This window comes from Chiroxiphia lanceolata, chromosome 19 (assembly GCF_009829145.1).
Source record: "Chiroxiphia lanceolata isolate bChiLan1 chromosome 19, bChiLan1.pri, whole genome shotgun sequence".
Taxonomy (NCBI): Eukaryota; Metazoa; Chordata; class Aves; order Passeriformes; family Pipridae; genus Chiroxiphia; species Chiroxiphia lanceolata.
Genome location: NC_045655.1, coordinates 6329379 through 6350875, shown reverse-complemented (window position 1 = coordinate 6350875; position 21497 = coordinate 6329379). Strand labels below are relative to the sequence as shown.

Sequence of the window (21497 nt, the reverse complement as noted above, 5' to 3'; positions counted from 1 at the left end):
ACTGCAGAACAGATCCTTTTCCACATGCATCTAACGCTGTGTTCCAGGAAGCTGGATTTTTCCCTCTGTCTAACTCACCTCAATGATTAACTCAAATACCTAAATGTTCCATTCACTGGCCACATGAGGCAAATTCACAGGCATAACTCTTAACTCATGACTAAGTTCTGGGGCCTGGTAAGATACTGAAGTCTGGGCTGGCATTTGAAGCTCAGCAGCTGGAGGTGTGTCATAAAGCCATAATCCAGGAGACTTGTCCTTTTATCTTTGAGTCATTACATGATATTTTTGAGCTTATATTGCTCGAAATGAAGGAGCCCAAATGACTTGTGGCCAAACTGATCTCATTTTATCTACAGGTTGGTAAACAATTTGAAACATTGACTCTGCAGTAGAAAACAGGTTATCAAAATTGGTGGTGTAAGGACACCAGTGTTGACATTATTAGATAGTTCTTCTGCTCTGCAGAAGACCAGGTGAACTGGGTCAGCCACATGTGTCCACCTGTACTTCACATTCTTCATGGAGACCACCAGCTGTTGTGTCCACGTCTGTCCTTCCCCCGACTGCAAATCCAGTCCCATGATTCATCTCAATGGTCAGTGTTTGCACACAGCAGGTAACACAACCCCCAGAGCCTCTCCAAATCCGTGTCTAAGGTCTGTACAGACCTGCTGTTGGTCTCAGGCCCATTGCTCCAGAGCACACAGCGATGCTCCAGTGCAGATCCACTCACAGTGGGGATCCCCACCTGGCAGCCAGTACAGGGATACAGTAAAACACCTGGTAACCTACGAAACGAGTGAAGTAGCACGACATCAGGGGTGTCTGAGGTCTGATCCTTGGTATAGCCGGCAGTGCTGCCTCGCTGAGGTACAATGTGCTGCTCCTGAGGAGCTGTGGCCGAGCAGATTTTCCCCTTGGCTTTGCCCTGTGCAGCTCCAGCAGCTGGTCCGTCTCCTTTGGTAACAGTGTTTGCCAGAGAAGAGCAAGCAGATGTCCCTGGTCGCTCTGCTGGCTCCGTGGTTGTCCTTGTGCTGCAGGAGGGATGGCAGTGCTGGCTGGGTCTCTACTGATTGTGGATCTGGGTGAAGGTTTGGCCGTTCCCTGCAGAGGGGAACAGTGTCCCAGGCACTTCTGTTGCTGACAGCACAGGAAGCAGCAGCAGGCTGAGGCCGAGGCCTTACACCGCTGTGTTTCGCTGAGTTTGGTAGCTGAGAGGGGCATGGAAAGGGTCTGGAACACCACATCTGTCCAAGGTCTCTGAGCTTATTCCTGATCCTGAGAAAGCTGGAGGATGCCTCAGAGCGTGCTCATAGGGAGGTGGCATCTATTGAGGAGAGAGGAAGAGCATTACAACAGATTAGAAATAACGAGGAGATTATCCCACCTCTTCTTACAGAGCGGATGACAAGGCTCACAACCACCACCAGCCTGAAATTAAACCCCCGCAGCCCCCTGCACAGCCGGCTGTTGGCGGGGGAACACATGGAGACAATCTTAGCATCAGTCTGCAACACAGCACAGCAGAAACCTGCCCCCCTCACACTGTGTGCCACGTTCCTGCTCTTCCCTGTTCCCCTTCAAGGACTTGGCACAAGGCCAGAAAAGACTTCTGTTAAGAGAGGACTGTTATTCACTTTCCTTTAACCAGGTGAAAAAATCACTGGGATTTACACAAGCACCTACAAACCAGGCTTTCTACCCAGGTTTCAGCAGTGAGTCTCACTGTGTAGCAGCAGAGAAGAACCTCCAGGTCTTGTCACGTTTATTCTGGCAGACCTGGACTAACCTTCAACCCACAGCACGTGATGGGAGTGGCCCAGGGATGTTATGGAAGAGCTTCCATTGCAGTTCCTCAGCTACTTGTCCTTGGGGATTTGCTCTCCTGTTCTCTCAGTGCTCTGGTTTCATAGAATCACAGAATGGTTTGGGTTACAAGGGACCTTAAAGATCATCCAGTTCCAACCCCCTGGCATGGGCAGGGACACCTTCCACTAGGTCAGGTTGGTAGTTTTAGGGTAGGTACTGTTAGTTACAGCTCCAGACACTGAGTGGTAACTAAGTGCTGACTATGCCAGACTTCATGGTACAGCTTTAAGAGCTCAAAATCCAGGTAAATCAGTGAACTTACAGTGCTCTGCTCAGAGTTTCAAAGGTTTTTGTTCTGCTTTAGGCAATGAGGTCTCTGTTAACAGGAGCCTCTCAGGATGCTGCTGCAGGACCTACTTGGGAGGTGCACTTGCTTTTCCCTGTTCTATTGTGGGAGTACAAATCCAAAGCATCCTGCTCATAAATAAGCCATAAACACTTAAAGGTAATAGCAAGGGACTTCCCAGGAGTGTCCTGCAGGGAGAAGGGAGCAAGAACCCATGGAAGCCATAAAGATCCAAAAATAACATTCCCAGCTTGGACTTGTATGGAGCAGGTGATCTGAAGGGCCTGTTCTTTCTCCCTGGGGCTCTGCCCTGCCTCCCAGCACAGGCATTTCTGCAAACACACCAGGGGGGAGATGGATCATTAACTAGCACAGATGTACACCAAAGGAGCCTCCCGATACACTTTGTGCTTTCCCAGAGATAAAAGCTATCAGGGAAAGGCAATCACAGAGAACAGAGTCCTCAGCTACCACCAACTGCTGAAGCAAGACAGATATGGGCCAGAGCAGGGACTCTGCCAGCCCCCTGGGCAGGGAGGGGGAGCTCACCTCCTGGGATGGCTCTGCCCACAGCCCAAACCTCTCGGCGATCATCTGGTGGATTTCCCGCTGGCGATCTTTCTTCCGCACGCTCTCGTAGCTTGGCAGGCGGGGCTGCTCCCAGGAAGGGAGCCGGTAGGTGCTGGGGGGTCCAACGCAGAAGAGCTCATCTCCCTAGAAATGCCCATCCCAGGAAAGAAGGGTCAGTGTGACAGTGGCTCTCTTCACTGGAAGTTCATGGCCTGGTGCCGCTTTGAGTTACTTCAGGGTTCAGAGTTGCAGGTGCCCTGCCATCAACTAGAGAGGAAATCCCTCCCAGGAGGCAATTACACCTTGACATGCTTTGCAGGATCCGAAGCCATCAGGGATCTACCTGGCACTTCATGCTCAAACACCTCAGGGCACTGTGGTGTCCTTGGTAGTATCCCTGCCCCTTACACCTCACCTCCCCCTAGGGTTTTACATACAGGCAAGCACTTCCCAAAGCTGTGGGACAGCACCAGAAGATGCTGTCCAGCACCTTCTCCATAGGTGAACCCAATAACTACAGTCTCTTCCCAACCTCATGAGCATCTTTGCCCCCATTCCCTCCCAGCTCCCATTAGGGATCCTGCCATCACCTGCATGCCGGGGTTCTCGGCAGCGCTCTCCAGCCGGGAGGCTCCACGCTGGGGTCCCACCAGCCGCTGGCTGCTGCTGAAGTAGGGCGGGGGGCGGTCCTGCAATGAGGAGGACATGAGCAAAGTCAAAATCCCTCACGTCCTGCCTGGCAGCTCACATGGGACAGCATGGGAAGTGGGACTCTGGCAGAGGAAGAGCTGCTCCCTCTGCCCATCTGGCTTGTGCAGCTCTCACTGCTGGCAGTCTCTGCCTGTTCCACAACACCGATGGCTCAGGCACATCCTCTCTGGCAGCACAGGGCCCGCTCCAAGGGGCACAGCACAGCCAGAGGGACAGCCTGGGCCTGGGGCAGGGTTTCACTGAGACTCAGCAGAACCATTTCTCTTTGAGGAACAACAAAACCCAACCCAATTATTCCGCTGGTGTGGATAAGAGCTCTGTTGTGTGCTCAGGGTTACAGAACTTGTAAACTCTTCTCTACCGAGGTGGTCATTTCAGGATAACGCAGCAGGCAGATCTGCAGGGCAATAGCTGTGCCCTTCCTGAGCAGTCTTACTCCAGTTAAACTGGATTCCCTGTCAAGGTGTTGAGCAACAGTGAGCAGAAATCCTACTCACAGAGAATGGCCCCTCAAGCCAGAGCCGGGACTTGAACCGTGGCCATTCCTTGCTCTCAGAAAACCCCATCTCTGTCAGCAGGAAACAGCTGAGAAACTCCCAGGGAGGCACATGAATGACTGATTTACTTTTGCTCTTAACAACCAAGGAACTGTTTGTCTTGGCCCTACAGCACAACTATGGAGGCTGCAGGAACACAGGGCCCAACGTGCGTATCAAGAACCGATGAGCAAAACCAGCACAACTACACCTGCCCAAAAGCTGCCTCACATGCTACAACTGCTTTACTTTATCTGATGGAAATACATCCTATACACATTCCCTTTCTGTATATAGTTCTTTGCATCCATCTTTCCCACGCAGCCCTGCTTGAACCTCCCACCCCAGAGCCAGGCCCCAGCACGGCACAGGCTCTGCAGCTCAGGGTGCATCCTCACTGCCTCAGGGAGCAGCTCCACAGGGCAGGGATCACGGCAGCAGGGCCTGCTCCCAGTGTGTGCCACGGGCAGGCAGCAGGGAGGAAGGGGGGGAAAGGAGCAATGAATCATGGCTGAACTATCAGTGCAGCCCATTCCCACTGTGATTTTTGCTGGGGACTTCCCAGCCTGCACTGGACTATTAGATTTGCCTTTCCCAGCACAAGTTTCTCTATCCCTTGGAGGCTGAACATCCCCTCCTCTCCCATAGAGGAGCAGTACCTGCAGCTCTCCCCTCAAGAGCCATCCAGCCCTGGAGGCCGAACTTTCCCCAGGCAGTCACCACCACAAAAGCAGTGCTGGCTGCACACACTGCTCTTTTTTCATCAGCTTCCCCAGTTGAAAGCCATCCCCAGGAAATTAGAGATGTGAGCGAAAGGGCTTTGTGTCTCACTGCTCCTTCCCTGGGAGCTGTGCACAAGAGAGCCAGCAGTCAGGGATGTGAGTGGCTTTGTCTGCCTTTGCCCTCAGCTTCCAGCCCCCTTCCCTGCTGGGTCCCTTCCTGGTAAAGCAGAACCCAACCCCACACATGACTGTGCAGGGGCAGGAGAACACCCCCCTGAGCTGCGTGGGGAGCAGGGGCACCTGTTAGTGTTGGGTCTTGGAGATACAACCCCAATGGCACAGCCAGGCAGGACTGGGTGGGTGGACGGATCTCTGGGATAGAGTGGGAGCAAGGAGGCAGCAGAGCCCAGCTCATTTATCAGCAACCAGCCAGGCTGCAGGAGGGCGACCCAGCAGTGCAGCCCCACAGACCCAGCACAAGGGAACAGGAGCTCGGGGTGCAGCCGGGGATTCATGAGCAGGAGGAAGAGAGGGAGGACTCGGAGGGCACTCACATACTGGCTGGGGGTCTGGAACAAGCGGCAGGAGCAGAGGAACTGGCAGCACATGGGGTCCCGGTGGTACAGGAGCAGCAACAGGATGAGGATCGCCACGATGAAGACGGAGGTGGACACCGCTGCCGGGGGAAAGGAGCGGCGAGTGATCCGGTGGCCCAACGGGCCCGCAGGCCTCCTGCCGCTCGCCCTCGCCCCCTCGGCTGCCGCGGCACAGAGCAGCTTGGAGAAGCCCCGGAGAAGCCGGTTCCACCTGCTGCCCGTCCCAACGGCGCCAAAGCCCCTTTGTGCCCAACATCTCTCTCTCTCTACGAGACCGGGAAGAACCTGAAGAGCCGGGGCGGGGGCTCACCCCATCACGGACCGCGGCAGCGGGGACCGGCCCCGGGCGACCCACCCCGCATCACCCTCCCGCGGCTCTCGGCTCTCTCAGCACCACGGTGCCGGCTCGCCAGCGCTCCTGTCTCCGGGAACCCACGGCTCCCACCCGGCCCACGCGCTGCTCCGCGGAGCCCACCGGCACCGCCAGCCCCCACGGGCACCGCCAGCCCCGCCACCCACCCCGCTCGGCCCCCAGCCCCGGGAGCCAGCGGCACCCCGCATTAGGACCGGACGCTGCAGCGATACCCCCAGACCGGGGGTATCCCCTCACCGGCACAGCCCGGCAGGCACCGGCAAAGGCCGATCCCGCCCGGCGGCCGCCCCCGCTCCGCTCCCAGCCCCGGCGGAGCCCGCTCTCGGTACTCACTGGCGGCGATGACGATGGCCAGGACGTTGCTGTCCATGCCCGCGCTGGCGGCCGCCGTGTTGCCCGAGGCCTCCCCGGGCTGCGCCATCCCGACCCCGCCACCGGCAGCCCCTGCCCGCCACCCGCGCCCCACCGGCCGCGACGGGCGGGGCCGGGCCGGGTCCGGGGCGGGTCCGGGGCGGGGCTGGGGCGGGCGGGCTCAGCGCTCTCGGGCCGCTCCCCTCCGCACACGCGCCCGGGCCAGCCCGGGTCGTCCGCGGGTGCCCCGGACCCGTGCCGGGGTTACTGGAGCCCCGCGGGGCTCCCGGGATCACCAACACGCGACAGCCCCAGCGCTGCCCCGCTCCTGCTGGGCTGGGCTGGGCTGCGGGAGGCTCGCGGCCCCGCAGGCACCAGGAGGTGCCCACTCATTAGCTAATTAACACCTTAGTTAAGTGCCATGTCAAGGCTAAGTAGTCCGGTACCTGCAGGGCACACGCTGCCTGGGTGTAACCGGGCTCAGCCCCTGGCTCCAGGCCGTTCTCGAGCTCTCACCCTCTGGCCACATGCTATGAAAATCCCAAGCTTGGTTTTGGGTCATACATTATCCACACGAGCAAGGTCACTCTGCCTCAACACCCCCACACCACCTGCCCCGGTGCCCAGGAGGGATTTACACCCTCACTGGGGTGAGCCCAAGCTCCCCCCACCCTTCAGGCCTTCCAGACCACCACAAAAACCTGACACAGGACTGTAGAGATATAGATATATTTGTGATGATGTTGCATATTTAAGACAACTTTACATAATGCTTCTGACACAGAGTTTTGGCATCCTCCCCTGTGTGGCACCTCTCCCCTCCCACATCCCTCCACAGCTCCCGGAATACCCCAGGCAGAAGTGGGCACAGGAGGGTGGGCCAGGTGCCAGCAGGTACCTGCCCTCACATACCAAGGTCTCCATCCCCTCCATTTTACAGCACACGTCTTGCAGCACCAGCATCCTTAAATCTGGAGACTGGGAGGGTGAGACCTGCCAGGCAAGGGGAGATGGGACACAGGAGGAAACTGAGGATGGCACAGATCCATGGAGACAGCAAAACCCCACCGGCTCCTGAGACCCTGCCTTGAGCAGAGGGTTGGGCCAGACAGGCTTCAGATAATCCCCAGCTGTGATGTGTCTTCCCAGGGTGAAACCAAATCCAGACTTCTCCAGGCAGCACCAGTCTTGGAGAAAAGAATGTTGGAGGCAGACTGCCGAGGACATCCTGTGAGGACAGCAGGGAAGGGGGATGCTCCATTGCAACTCTCCCCAGGAGGAGGTGGTGTCTCTTCCCTCCAGAGCAGAGGGAAGCAGGAACAGCAGAGAGCGGATGGAGCCGGCTGGACCTTGTCTCGCCTCTTTGCTTTTTGTCCAGGGAAGCACAGCAGGTCCCAAGAGCTTCTGCTGACGCAGGAGAAAAGAAAAGGTCGGGCCAAGGAGCTGTGGTATGGGGCAGCCCTCCAGGCATGGCAAGCTGCTGTCTCATCCGCAGCAGGACGTTGGCCCCATGGACGATGTTTTGGCAGGGGATGGGGGCATCCCTTTGCTGGAGCAGAGATGAAAGTGGCTGAGTCTACAGCGGCTTGTTGGCCTGGAACCACGCACTGAGCGCTCCCCATTGGCTGTCACACAACACACCAAGGCTCCAGACATTTGGCACAGTTGGGCAGCTGCCCCATGGGACAGGCAGCACCCCACAACCTGGGGCAACCCTGCCCCAGGGCAGCAGGCTGCGGGTCTCCAGCAGCCCCCAGCAGGAAATGGGCAAACGGCAAAACAATAATAATAATAATAATAATTAATAATAATAAAAAAATAAGTAAACAACCCAGCACCCTGTCCTGTAGCACCAGGACACCTAAGAGAACAAGGTACGTTACAGTCTGAGGGGAGATGGAGACACAAGGATTTCCCGGCCAACGCGGGCCCTCGTCTCTATTGCACTTTGCATCATATATATTTCTATACATATATATTTATAAAAATACAAACTAAAGGGCTGGGGTGGAGGGGATGAGATGCAAGCCCTGGGCCAGCAGCAGTTCTGTGCACATAGCAGGCTTTGACTTGTTCTGCTTCTGCCTGTCCCCAGTCCCTCGTCAGCCCCCTGGGGGGGCAGCCAGCAGCAACAGCCTGGTCCTGCTGAGCTCCAGCCCAGGGCTGGGCAGGGTGCTGAGCTGGTCCAGAGCCTGCCCACACACCAGCTGTCCCTCCCTCCCTCCCACATCACTCTTTCCTGAGGCTCCAAGGCCTGGAGTAACAAACACACAGCTCTTCCCAGGCACCAGACATGCCCCCACAGGGATGGGCACCCCGGCACGCTCTCCCTGGCCAGCAAGGGCCCGTTCCTGGGGAGGTGGGCAGACCCACCTCATGCCTCTCCCTCTGCCCAAAACACCCCAACAGGAGAAGGTTTTCCCCTGCCTGAAGGTTCCCATTCTCTCTTCCTCGAGTGACTACAGTGCAAATGGCACAGGGTGATGTGGTCCGGAGACACCCCATGCCAGAGATGGAGGATGCTCCTCGCTCCCAAGGCCGCCCCCCGGCTGCTCCTGCTACCTCAGCCGCCCGTCGGGTTTGACGGGCCCCAGTTCCGATTTGGGGTCCGGGGAGAGGGAGCTCCAGGACGTTTTGCTGCAGGTCTCCAGGGAGGTGCAGGCGGAGGGGCTGCTGACACAGACATCTGCCACAGCCCAGAAGGTGCCGATGGCAGTGTCCGCCCAGTCCTCCAGTGCCTTGCCCGTCAGTTGCGCCTTCCGTGCCGCGTCCTCCTCCGCCGCCTCGGAGCGCGGCAGGTTCAGGATCCCCCCCAGGCCCTGGAAGTTCTGATCCATGTACTCGTTGCGGGGGGGCCCACCATGCAGCCAGTTGCTGTCGTCTGGGCAGGAGAGGGAGAGAAGAGAGAGGGCATCAGCAGCGCAGCAACATCCCTGCAGGTTCTACCTCCCACTACAGTGGGGCACACCACCTCATCCCTTTCCAATCCCAGCTCTCTTCCAGCCCAAGGACTGGGATGCTGACGCAGGAAGGATCTCACTGACCTGCCAATGGGCCCTACACAGCTGCCCAAAGGCCCAGTTTAAGGATTCAAGTGGGCAAGGGGACACCAGCAGAAATGGTTCCTGCCTTGTCACCAGTCGCAGCCCAGAGGCCAGCACAGGGGGATGCACCTTGGACCGCCCACAGGGAAACCCTCCTGTCCAGCCCCAAAGCATCCTCACCTTTCCTGAGAGGCTGCTTGCGGTTGAAGGTCTGGGGCACCACCAGGAACTGGTTCTCCCCCAAAGGCTCCCAGAACTGGAGGAGGCGGATGGTCCAGATGCCGGGGCGCAGGGGGTGGTTGAGGGGGGGCTTGTACTGGGTGAACTCTGCCTCGGCATCCACCGTGATGTCGTAGGAGGCGGCAATGACGTAGGTGGGGTCGATCCACACCACCGTGGCTGTCAGGTTGGGGCCCCGTGACCACTTCTGCATGGCCACCGGCTCATCAAAAGGCCCCATCAAGCCTCCAAAATTGCGGAACAGTCTTTCCTTGGGGTCCCACTCCGTGCCCACCTGGAGGGACAGGAGGCACAAGCAGTGGGATGCCGGGCAGAGAGAGGTTTTTTTATCAGCTGAGGTTTTGTGTTTCACCTCTCCGAACTAGGGAAGGCATAAACCTTGGAGCCCAAAGCAATGGACAACCCACCCGCCATGGCTCATGTGCCTGAACCCTCTCAGCGCTAATCCAGCCCTGGGAGGCCTCCTGCAGCTGCAGGCGCTGGGCACTATGGCCTCAGCTCCCCCTGAAAGATCCTCTGTAGGCCTGTTCCCCACCAATCAGCTCCACATGCCACACAGAAACCAAACTTCCAAAGGTTTGTTCTCAGACACAGTGACAGCACTGTGTCCCTCTGTCCCCATGATGTGGTGCAGACAGGGGAGAGGAGGAAGGGCTGCACAGAGTGGGAGAGCCAGGCAGGAAAGTGCCCCATTTACCTCAAGGTTTTGCAAGCGGTTTGCCTGCCCTCCGTGACCTGACAGCTTCAGAGCTCCTTGGGGCATCATCCACACCTCCAGGGACTCTGCCTGCCCAGTTGCCAAATTCTGCACTTCCTGCATCACCAGGTAACCCTGGAAACGGTCGTCATAGAAATATAAGTGCACGCTGGAGGGGAAGCCCCGGGGTTCAAATCTGGATAAAGAGACAGAGAGAGAGGTTGCACGCCTTAGCATCGGCATCCTCCCAGCACGAGGTGAAGGCTGCCACTTGGAGCCTGGAAAGAGCCCTACAGCAAACACCCCACCTGCAGAGCTTGTCAGCCTTCACTGCCGGCGTGGACGCAGCTTTGTGGAGCCCCAGCCTGGAGAAGGCTGTGTAGAAGGTGAGGGTGACATCGCTGAGCCCACTGAGCCCGTCCACGCGGTCATAGACATTCTCCCAGTACGCCTTGAGGGCCGGTGTGTTGGGGGGGTAGCTGCCGTAGAGGTGTGTGTCCAAGATCTCCAGCACCTCCTGATTCACTGTTGACTCGAACTTGCGGGCGAAGAAGGTGGGTCTGGAGAGTTGCTGGAAGAGCACAGGCATTTCTAACAGTGTTGGCTTCGCTCGCTCTGCCCTCCCACCCCAGCAGGAAGAAACCCTGGGACCCATCCTGTCCCCTTTGAGGGCACAGGCTAAGGAGCAGCCCAGCCCAGCCAGCCCGTACGTGGGATCCTCTATGACAGGATCAGTGGGAGCACATCGAACGCTTACTGGTAATGCAGATGGGTTCCCATGTCTCCCACTGCCGCCTCCTTTCTGTGCTCAGAAGCAGCCATGTGTCATCCAGCTCCTTTGCTGCAATCTCTATTCTGATGGGCCCCCACCCCACAGAGCTGCTGCAGAGCCCTGCACAAGCCCTGGCCATGTGGCACAGCCTGCAGGATCAGGGCTCTGCTCTGGGCTCTGCAAGCCCAAGACTGCTGGAAAATCCTGACAACTGCTTTTTTCAGAGCTGGGTCTACCTCCCCCAAGCCTCCCATGTTCAGTCTACATCCCCATGCACTGAGAGCACGGGAGACACTTTGTCACAAGGCATTTTGTCCTGCCAAAAGCACCAGCACTCCGAAGGGGTTTTACCCAAAAGGTATTTGCCCCAAGTGATAGGTCTGCAGGGAAAGAGCGGGAGAACAGGAGAGAAAGTCTGGGAAGAGGAACAGCACTGCAAGCAGAAGCCTGGCTGCATGGCAGGACAACCAGTACAACCCTGCTGCCCGAGTGTTTACAGACATGTCAACACTGAGCCCCACAGCGGCTGGGGAACCAACCCTGCTCTGGTCCCTTGCAGGGCTGGGGTGCAGCTCATGGGGGCATGCACAGCAGCTGGCTTTGCAGTCCGGGGTGCCCGCAGGGCAGCTCAGAGAGGAGAGAGACGGGGAGCAGGGGAGAGAGCAGGAGGAGAAAGGAGGATGTTTTTCACCTGTAGCCGGAGGAAGTCCTGGGGTTTGAAGTCATTTGGGGAGCACCCGCACCAGTCGACTATGTGTTTATATTGGCACTTACAGCCCAGCTTCCGGTTCCAGTTGGTCACTCGGAGGTTGTTATCAACCAGGGTCTCACAGGCATGGCTGTTCTCCAGGACAGTGTGGAAGAAGGACTGTGCACGGCAGAGAAGGGACAAGACACCCAGTGGGGATGGAGGATGGGTGGTTAATGGAGACCCCCACCCGAGGAGGAACGGAACAGACCTCGACTGCTCCTGAACAGCTTATCCCTGTTCCCAGCACAAAGCAACACGTAAGGGACCAGGCTGTGCGCCCACACCAGTCCTTATCTGGCCCAGAGGGGCGTCTGGACCTAAAGCAGGGCTGGATGTAAATATGACCCTTGGCCTGTCTGATCCTCTCTCATATCTGTCGCGTCTGGACAAGGGGAGGCACAAAGCAGAACCAGCAATGCCCTTTGCAGCTACCCAGGGATGAAGTGGGACAGAGATGTTAAGTACAGTGGTAAGCAAACGCAGCCCGTGCCCTGCAGGCAGCACCCACCTCGGCTGGCAGGAGTGTGTAGGTGTAGAACTGGCGCAGCTGGGACACGAGCTGGTCGTCAGTATAGACCACGTACTCCACGAAGCTGCGCGTCAGCGAGAACCAGTCGGAGCCCCCGTCCACCACGATGCCCTCGGGAATGTGGCGCTCGCCCAGCCGCCACATGTGGGAGTCACACTCGTGGAACAAGCGGTCCAGGCCCTGCTTCTTGATAAATCTGCCAACGTGGATGAGGATGAGGAGTTAGGATTGTCAACCACTTTGCTAAGTGTAGCTCCATGCAGAACAGCCCCCCTTGCCCAGCTGTTTCTGAAATCCCTCCTTTATCTGTTCCTTCAGATCAGCTCTGCCCTGAGCTGGGATTACCTGGCATTGTCTCTGCCATGAGACTTCAGGAAGTTCTTATCTCGGTATTTGGACAGGAACATCACCAGCTCCTCGTTGGTCCTGAGGTGCAAATTAGGAATCATTAATACCTCTGGGGTGAAGCAGCCAAGTAAACACTCATAATGCAAGAGCCATCAGACACAAGGAGCCTAAAGCTGTTTGGCGGGTGCTGACTCAAAGCCTTGTCCTGTCACTGGGGAGAGACAGACACAGCCTCTCTGCCGTCTGGCGCCTCACACGTGTGTTCCCCTGCAACACCCAGACCGCAGGAAAAAACAGCCTCCGGCTGGGCTCCTCTGCAGAGATGGGACCAGCCTGGCCCTGGAACATCATCACCAGCACGTGGGTGGGTGCAATCTCCAACCCCATCTTCCTCAGATCCCTGCTACTCCCTGCCCCTCCCAAGGGTGCTGCCCGAACACCGCCGTCGTCCTCACCTCGTGGGGTAGTCGGTGGCACTCAGGTTGATGAAGAAGTCCCAGGGCCACTCAGACAATTCCAGCAGGTCCTTCATGCTACGCAGGTACATCTTCAGCAGGCTGGCACCTCCCCAGATGGTCACCATGCGCCAGGGTGTCACACGGATGTTGGGGTAGTGCCGGGCCAGCTCCACGGCCTCGCGATGGAGGTAGTTGGAGCGCTGCCAGGGAACAGGGCTCACCCTCAGCAGGGAGCTCATCCTCCTGGAGCCCTGCCCTCCTTGCCACTAGCCCAGGGTCAGCCCTCGCAGGAGCCTCCACGTAGAGGGGAGTGATAAGACTGTTCTGGGGAGGGGGGATAGATCCTGCTTCTGTGGGGTTGCAGAAGCAGAGGCAGGAGGGTCACAGCTCCACAGCAGTGAGGACAAACCCTATCCAACCACTTCCACCCAGCTCTGCTCCCTGTCCCAGCGACCAGTGCAGCACCATTAGCACCCCCTCCCCTCACCCCAGCACACACCTTGTCGACGTGGATGTAGAAGAAGTGCTGCTGGTGGTACACGGCCTTGATGAGCCGCTTCAGCTGGCGGATGGCCCTGCCGTGCACGACCAGCATGTAGGCGATGCGCACGGGCTGGCTGGGGGGCACCTGCTGCAGCCGGCTCTCGTCCCACTGGATGACAGGGCTCACCTTGCCTGCACGTGGAGGGAGAGGGCTGTCAGCCACGCCCAGCCTTGGCATCCACCACCCAGACCTCCAGAGCAAGGCAGGGGACAGCAGAAAAGCACAAGGCCTCAGACAAACCCCAAACTGGCTACAGTGGCAGTAAACGGTGGCACACCCCCCACCTTGTCTTACACTGACAGGGGCACTTTGAGGGAGGGGCTGTCCTTCTCTGCCCCCTCAAAACAGGAGATGCAGCTGGGCAGGGCTCTGACCCCTGCAGCACTGCGGGTTGGGATGAACAGCCCAGCTTAAAGCAGGCTGGTACAGCTTTGATTGGATTACAGAGGCAGCGGTAATCTGGGAATCAGTGGCAGATTGAGGCCGCTTGCTGCCAGGTGGGTCAGTGTGGTGACATAAGGAAGGTGGCCCACGCACCTGGGATATTCCCGATGCCCAGGGTGAGCAGGAGCACCCCAGCAGGACTCACCAGAGAGCTGGCAGTGGCGAGGCACGGACTGGGGCATGAGGCTGCCGGCCCGGTGCAGACACACCACGTTGGCAATCTCCTGTTGGCACTGCTTGGTGCTGGCGCGGGCCAGCGCCGACAGGGCGTCTTTGCCCGTGATTTCACACTTGGGGGTGAAGCTGTTCTCGGTGGGCTGGGGAGCCCCCTCCACGCTGCCCGTGTCACCCTGCTGGAAGACGGCCAGCTGGGCTTCCCCGCGCAGCTCCGTCAGGTTCCTGCGGCTGGAGGAGTCCGGCGCGGCCGGCAGCCTCCATCCCGGCCTGTGCCTGGCAGTGACGACTCTCACCACCTTGGACACCAGTGCCCCGGGGCTGTCCAGCCGGCCCCGCCACCGCCCGTGCTTCCGGCCGGCGCTGCCCCGGCGACCAGCAGAGCTGTCCGAGTCCTTGGAGCCATCGCTGCTCTCGGGAAACCCAGCTTTTTTCTGCCGCTCCTGTTGTGGTTCCATGTGGATGCAGAAGAGAGGACAGACAGCATTAACTCGGGCCTGCTTCCCCCCGGCTCTGCCAACGTGCTCCTTGGAGCATCCCTGTTCCCAGTCCCCACAGAGCTCAGTGCTGCAGCATAGCAAGTGCTCCAGGAGCAACCACTGTGCAGCAAAGGACATTACACAGCCTCTTAAAACCCCAGGCTAAGACCCCACAGCACCCTCCTGCATGGTTCTATGCCCCAGTCACAGGGACAGGCCCCTATATGCCAGCAAGGGGGCCTTAATTTGCACATCCCATCATCACAGCACCTGACACACACAGAGGGTCTTGCTCTCTGTGGCTGGGCTTGCTGCAGACTAAACTGCCATGGTGGGTTGTGCCTGCACCAGCCACCTTCCAGGGTCCTGCCCACATAGAGGCATCCCTAACAGTGGAGACAAGCACCAGGCTGCACTGGCAGCCAGTGGTTATTTTACCAGGAGGCAAATGGACCAGCTCTTCCCTGCCATGACCACGCTGTGAGCCCAAGCCCAGCACAGCCAGAGTCCCAGGCAGTCACAGCTGTGCTCTCTGGGCTGAAAGCACCAGAAAGGCATCATCCAAGGTCCTGTCCACACTCCCTTCCCTGGGCCCCAGCTCCCTGCACTGGGCTGGGGCAGGCACTGCCATCACCACTTCCCTAGAAATCCAGTTACAAACCCTCCCATGGAGCCAAGCAGATGTGTAATTAATTATGCTTCGTTACCTCGGCCAGGCTGGCTGGTGAGCCAGCCCTGGGGAGAGCAGGGAGTTGGGAAGTTTGGATTCGATGCTCGTGGGAAAGAACTTTCCCAGTAAGTGGTACCCGCAGGGCTGTGGCTGTGTGCTCCCACTGCAGGGGCTCCCAGATGACAGGCAGGCAGCTGCCTGCTCCAGCCAGGCCTCCCAGGGCTCTCTCACAGCACCCCCAAACCCTGACTGCCCAGTCACTGTGCCAGGCACCACAGGGGGCTGCGAGGCACACCCAGGGATATTCCTGGGCAGCAGCATCTCACAAGGATGGGCAGATGCCTCACAAGGACAGCAGGACTAAACTAGCCCCCAGCACAAGGAACCCTATGGGTGTAGCTACTGGGAAGGTCACAGCCAGGAGAATGCACACAGTGGAAAGGCTGGAAAGCATCTGGTATGATCTGCCTGCTCCACAGTCCCTGAACTACCCTTATTGTGGTGGCACAGCCTGCAAACCATGGCCAAACCACTGCTTAAATCCCAAGGGGTTGGTTCAGCGCAGATGAGCCAAGTCCACTTCCACCCAGACAGGCGTCACGGGTGGGCCGAGACAGGCAGCAAACCCCTCATTGGTCACCACGCAGGACCAACAGTTCCACAGCTCTAAACCTGTTTTCCCCACCAAGCACCAGAGGAGCAGGCAGTCAGGAGGCTAAAATCAAGGAGTGATTCTCTTCCGTGGGCTCAGCCCCGTTCCTACCGGAAGAGACTCACTGGTCCCACTCGCACCCTCCACTCCCCAACACACCTGAATCCAGGGATTGCCCCCATTTGATGCCCACCCCTGGTTATGGTCCTGCTCATCCCCCTGGAAGGAGCCCTGTTCCCAGCTCACAAGCATGCCTGGCTGCCTTTCCCAGTAGGGAAGTTGTTAGAAGCATCGCCAGCTTTTCCGGAGCTGACAGCTAACGAACTCAAGGGTTTCTAATTACTGCACCACAGCACAGTAATCCCTCCACCCCAGCCTGGCAGGGAACAGCTCTGGACATATTGTGCTGCTGTATTTAAGACTCATGTGTTGGACATTTGGTGAGGCTCCCCATTCCCATCTCCTCCTCCTGACACACACAGATGACTCCAGGCACCAGCCAGAGGTCACTTAGAATCATAGAGTCATTTAGATTGAAAAAGCCCTCTAAGATCATTCAACTGTTAAAGCACTGCCAAAGCCACCACTAAAACATGTCCCCCAGTGCCACATCTACACATCTTTTAGATACCTCCAGAGACTGTGACTCCACTACTTCCTCACCCAGCCCGCTCCAGGGCTTGACAACCTTTTTGTTGAAGAAATTTTTCCTAATATCCAACCTAAACCTCCCCTGGCACAACTTGAGGCTGTTTCCTCTTGTCCTGTTTGCTTGTTACTTGAGAGACCCACCCTGTCCTACCTCCCCCAGTGTGACACTGCCACCCCACAGTGCCACAGAGCTGTGGGTCAGGTATCTACCTGCACCCAATCCCCAGCACAGGTCCAAGCTCTGCCATTGTGAGGAGCAGAGTTAACAGCACCTGGTGTCCTGCAGGATTCCCCCTCTGGTTGTCTGACTCCAGTGTCTGCCACATATGAGCACCCATCAGACAAAATCAGCACCAAAACTTTCCAAAGTCACCAGAGGAATCCAGAACTAAAATGGCTGGAGTCAGCCCCCTAAAAACAAAAGAAAAAGTCGAGGAATCTCTTCTCTAGAAGAAAAGACGTTTCACAGGAAGCTTCTCTGGCAACCACAGCACACAGTGGACACCAACACACAGCCCCCAGAGAGACGTCACCTCCTGCCTGGAAGGATGATGGAGACGAGGGGGGGAAGAGATGTGACAGAGCCTCTTCTCCACCCACGAGGACACTTGGTGGTTTGGGTTCTCCTGCTGCCAGCTCCACTGTGGACTAAGTGCTCCAGGATGTTCATGCACTCGCTCAGGAGCTGTCGGTGCCCTCGGGCACCCACCTCTGTGGGGACAGGCTCATGCTGTCCACAGCAGGAATGGGAATATCCTCTCCCATCAGTCAGTCTGGACAGGGATTGTGGCGTTTGATCCCAAGGGAAAAAGATAATTTGGTTTCCTGGAGGTAGGAAACTCAGTGTTGACCTGGGTGGATGGAGACAGATCCAGCTACTCCTGGCCTGCACACCATAAAGCATCTGCTTGGTGAATACAAGGAGCCTGCAGGACCCCACAGTCAGGCTTGGGAAGAGAAGGGATAGATCCAAGCAGCACAGCCGGCTCCACAGTGCTTCCAGGACTCAAGTCTCCCTTTCTCTCTCCACAGCCAGTCACAGCCCATCCGTGGTGGGGATGAGCTGTGTCCATTAGTGGGAAGGAGCCATTTACTCTGGCAATTAAGAGATCCCAAACTTCCCCAAATCCTTCTAGGCCCACAAGGTCAGGCTCTCCTGGGAGTGTTCCTCTGGCTTTACCAGAAATGCCCTTAGGGGGATGATGACTCCTCCAGGTCTGGCCAAAGTCAGAAGCTGCAAGAGGGCACAGAAACCTGCCATTTTACAAGAAATAAAGGTTAACTGGACTTTTCCCAGCTTGCTAATGGGTTTGGGCTGTCTGTAAAATTCACCATCATTCTTGCCTTCTCCAAAGAGGCTCATCAATTCCCAAGCCCTGGAGTCAGGGCTGCTGGTGGCGAACCATCCCCTTTCCAGGCATGGGGACCCATGGCCAAACCTGTCAGCTGCCCAGCTCAGTTTTGGGACGAGACATGGGGAATTCAGGCAAGGACCAAGGCAGAACAAGCCAACAGCTTGTTGCAGGAGGTTGCACAAGGCAGGAGCAGAGAAAAGCAGTACAGGATGGTGCAGAGGAAAAGGGAAGACAGGACAGGTGAAGTAATTTGATCAAGGTCACAGAAAAGGGAAAGGAGCAGTCAGGCACTCCTTGGTGCCAGATCAGTCTGCTCTCATGCTTGCAGTGCCTCTGGATCATGGGCAACTCCATGTCCTCTCTGTTGCCACATTTATTCCCTGGTTCTGTGTCAGTGATGGGTGTATGGCAGCACACGAAGGTGCTCATGGCCGTTCCCCATGGCCCAAGACTTCCTAGGGCTGGGAATTAACCTGCTGAGTGAGTGGTGTCACCTTAGAGACCTTCCCTATTGCAAGGGGCTTCCCAGTTCACCTTCTCACCTCTTTGCTCTTAAGGAAAACTTTCTAGACCTGCTGACCATGGGATCACCCTCCACACCAGGAGGCTTCAGCCACTGGTCCATCCAGACACACTGGATCTGGACACAATCTGGGCAATACCCAATAAATAAATAAATCCAAATAAGCAACCCAGAGACCAGGAGCTTTGTTTGAAGGCGGCAGCAACATCCTTCAGCAGCCTGGGTCCTCCTTGATACCTGCTCTGTGCCTGACCTTGGGCAAACTCCTTCAGCAGCCTGTGCCTCGGTTTCCCCACAGTCACAAGAAAGCAGTGACGCATTTCGCCCCAGGAGAGTGTTCTGGTACAAAGACAACAGGGACTCCAAAAGGTCCTTGTTCCCTCGCACTTCACAGGGATGCCCCTGACCGGGCCAGGTACACAGGAGCTGACACAAACTTCCCGAGCTGCTGCATGTGCCATCCCAGCTCTCTGAATTCTGTGTTTTATGGTTTGGGTGCCGCCGACCTCCTCACAGCATCCTCCACATCACAGAGAAGTGCAAGACTCCCATAAAGCCCCCCACACTCCCTGCCCTATGCCAGACCCCAACCCCTCTGGGCTACAAGCTACAAGCTCCCTTTCTCAGGTGCTGTGAGCCTGCACTGCTGCAGCTAGAGACCCCTCACAGGTGACATCCCAATGCCCACCCCAGTGTCCCTGTCCCCATCGGCCTGGGGCTGTGCCCCCCCCCCCCCAAGCCAGCGACCCCATCCTGTGTCCGGGCCTCACCAACCCCACAGAGACACCCTGGGCGTGGGTGGGAGCACACCCTCTGTGCCCCCCTCCCAGCTCCAGAACAAGAGGTCGCTCCGGTCCCCCCAGGGCACTGTCCCCCAAGGGTCTCCCCACAAAAAATATCCCCTTCCAGCACGCACCGCCCCCCCATGACTCCCCAGGCCCCCGGCCCACCTCAATCCCCTTCAGGCCTCCCTTGTCCCCCGCGCCGCCCTCAGCCCTCTCACAGCCCCTCCATCCCCTTCACCGCCCCCCCCCGACCCCTCACCGACCCCCCGGCAGGCCCCGGGCGGCCCCCCCTGCTCCCTCCCGCGGCGCACCTCGGCCGGCCCCTCCTCGTCGAGGCCGGCGGAGCTCCAGAGGACGAGCCCCTGTAGCAGGAGGATGGCGAGGGCCGTGGCGGCCGCCAGCCGGTACCGCCGCACCAGCTTCCTCGCCCGCCCGCCGGCCACCATCGCCCCGCCGGCCACCATGGCCCGCCGCGCCGACAGCGCCGCTGCGCCTGCGCGGGCAGGGCCGGGGCGGGGCCTGGGGAGGGGGCGGGGACAGGGGCGGGGCCGAGGAATGGGGCGGGGCCTGGGTGAGAGTGGGAGTTTGTGAATGTGTGTGTGTAAATGTGTGTGTGTGATGTGTAAAAGTGTGTGTGAGTGTGTAAATGTGTGTGTGTGATGTGTAAAAGTGTGTGTGAGTGTGTAAATGTGTGTGTGTGATGTGTAAATGTGCGTATGTGATGTGTAAATGTGTGTGTGAGTGTGTAAATGTGTGTGTGTGAGTGTGTAAATGTGTGTGTGTGATGTGTAAATGTGTGTGTGTGTAAATGTGCGTGTGTAAATGTGTGTATGTGAGTGTGTAAATATGTATGTGTGAGTGTGTAAATCTGTGTATGTGAGTGTGTAAATGTGTGTATGTGATGTGTAAATGTGTGTGTGAGTGTGTAAATGTGTGTATGTGATGTGTAAATGTGTGTGTGTGTAAATGTGTGTATGTGAGTGTGTAAATATGTGTGTGTGTGTAAATGTGTGTATGTGAGTGTGTAAATATGTGTGTGTGTAAATGTGTGTGTGAGTGTGTGAGTGTGTGTGTATGTACGTAAGTATGTATGTATGTATGTATGTACGTGTGTGTGCACCTTGGGACACGTGTGTGAGAGAGTGTGCACTAGAGTGTGATGTGTATGAGTATGTCTGTGAGAGTGTGAGTGTATGTGCACCTTGGGATGTGTGTGTGTGTGTGTGTGAGTGAGAGTGACTGTGCACCGGGCTCTGTGTGTGTTTGCACTGGGGGATGTGTGTGACTCCGTGTGAGTGTATGGGAGTGAATGTGTGTGTGTGTACTGAGGTGTGATGTGTGTGAGTGTGAGTGCACCTTGGGATGTGTATGTGTGTGTGAATTTGAGCCTGCACTGGAGTCTCTGTGTGTCTGTGTGTGCACCAGAGTGTGTGTGTGTGACTGTGTGAGTGTGCATCTTGGGATGTGTGTATGAGCGTGCACTGAGGTGTGAGTGTATGTGCAGCAGGGGATGTGTGCATGTGTGTGAGTGTGCACCGGGCTGAGTATGCACATCTGTGTGCTTGTATGTGTCCATGTCCGAGTGTGTGTGCATGGGGGGATGTGTGTCACGTGTGTGAGTGTGCACCAGCCTGTGTGTGTGCATGTGTGTGTGTGCACTGGGGCGTGTGTGTGTGGGCACAGGTCCATGAGTGTGCAGTGGGGTGTGAATGGGTGTGCATGTGCAGTGGGATGGGTGTGAGCACTGGGATGTGTGTTTGTGTGCAGCTGAATATGTATGTGTGCAGTGGTATATGTGTGTGATGTGTGTGCACACTGGGGTGCACGTGTTTGTGTGTGCTGGGGTGTGTGTGGCCACACGTGCACTGGCAGTGTGTGCCTGTGACCACTGGTGCCAACCTCCCTCTCATGGGCAGGGACACCTTCCACTAGACCAGGTTGCTCCAAGCCCCATCCAGCCTGACCTTGGACACTTCCAGGGATGGGACAGCCACAGCTTCTCTGGGCAACCTGTGCCAGGGCCTCCCCACCCTCACTGGGAAGAATTTATTCCCAATATTTAGCCTAACCCTTCCCTCTGTCAGTTTGAAGCCATTCTCCCTTGTCCTGTCACTCCATCCCTTGTCCAGAGTCCCTTTCCAGCTCTCTTGGAGCCCCTTAGGGGTTCTGAGCCCTCCCTGGAGCTTTTTCTTCTCCAGGCTGAACACCCCAACTCTCTCAGCCTTCGTCCTGTAAAAGCTGCTGTGGGGGGAAGTATTTCAGCAGGGGAAATAGGAAGCGGTGTCCGGATGGCGATAGCAGCTCTGGGGAGTTCTGTGACCCTCTGTGAGCTGCCCAGGCAGATTATGCCAATACAGCAGAGGG

General features: G+C 57.3%; 2 protein-coding genes across 3 annotated transcripts; both read right to left on the bottom strand.

The window, feature by feature from the left end:
* Positions 1 to 58: 58 nt before the first annotated feature.
* On the bottom strand, positions 59 to 6096 carry LOC116796250. 2 transcript variants are annotated; one of them, XM_032706721.1, is made up of 5 exons: positions 6000 to 6096; positions 5252 to 5373; positions 3319 to 3417; positions 2708 to 2872; positions 59 to 1330 (listed from the first exon to the last, which is right to left on the bottom strand). In XM_032706721.1, the coding sequence occupies exons 1-5, from the start codon at positions 6085 to 6087 to the stop codon at positions 1184 to 1186; spliced, it is 621 nt and encodes a 206-aa protein (XP_032562612.1). In that variant the 5' UTR covers positions 6088 to 6096; the 3' UTR covers positions 59 to 1183. The 2 variants fall into 2 exon arrangements, with proteins under 2 accessions (XP_032562612.1, XP_032562613.1); XM_032706722.1 differs by lacking the exon at positions 59 to 1330 and adding an exon at positions 1813 to 1904.
* A 641-nt stretch (positions 6097 to 6737) lies between these two features.
* Positions 6738 to 19581, bottom strand: XYLT2 (xylosyltransferase 2). The gene is made up of 11 exons (XM_032706719.1): positions 19445 to 19581; positions 13990 to 14461; positions 13356 to 13531; positions 12854 to 13056; positions 12396 to 12476; positions 12030 to 12246; positions 11462 to 11638; positions 10307 to 10569; positions 9999 to 10194; positions 9242 to 9575; positions 6738 to 8898 (listed from the first exon to the last, which is right to left on the bottom strand). Exons 1-11 carry the CDS (start codon positions 19577 to 19579, stop codon positions 8576 to 8578), a joined length of 2577 nt encoding a protein of 858 aa, XP_032562610.1. The 5' UTR covers positions 19580 to 19581; the 3' UTR covers positions 6738 to 8575.
* Positions 19582 to 21497: the final 1916 nt, after the last annotated feature.

Bases quoted from the DNA above. Each gene is read 5' to 3' on its own strand.
- LOC116796250 (XM_032706721.1), bottom strand. From the start codon at position 6,087: ATGGCGCAGCCCGGGGAGGCCTCGGGCAACACGGCGGCCGCCAGCGCG. The intron at 5,374-5,999 runs GTGAGTACCGAG...TTCCCCCGGCAG, and splicing joins GGCCATCGTCATCGCCGCCA to CGGTGTCCACCTCCGTCTTC. The intron at 2,873-3,318 runs GTGATGGCAGGA...GGGCATTTCTAG, and splicing joins CCGAGAACCCCGGCATGCAG to GGAGATGAGCTCTTCTGCGT.
- XYLT2 (XM_032706719.1), bottom strand. From the start codon at position 19,579: ATGGTGGCCGGCGGGCGGGCGAGGAAGCTGGTGCGGCGGTACCGGCTG. The intron at 13,532-13,989 runs GTGAGTCCTGCT...CTCCACGTGCAG, and splicing joins TCGCCACTGCCAGCTCTCTG to GCAAGGTGAGCCCTGTCATC. The intron at 10,195-10,306 runs GTGGGGTGTTTG...CTCTTTATCCAG, and splicing joins AAGGCTGACAAGCTCTGCAG to ATTTGAACCCCGGGGCTTCC.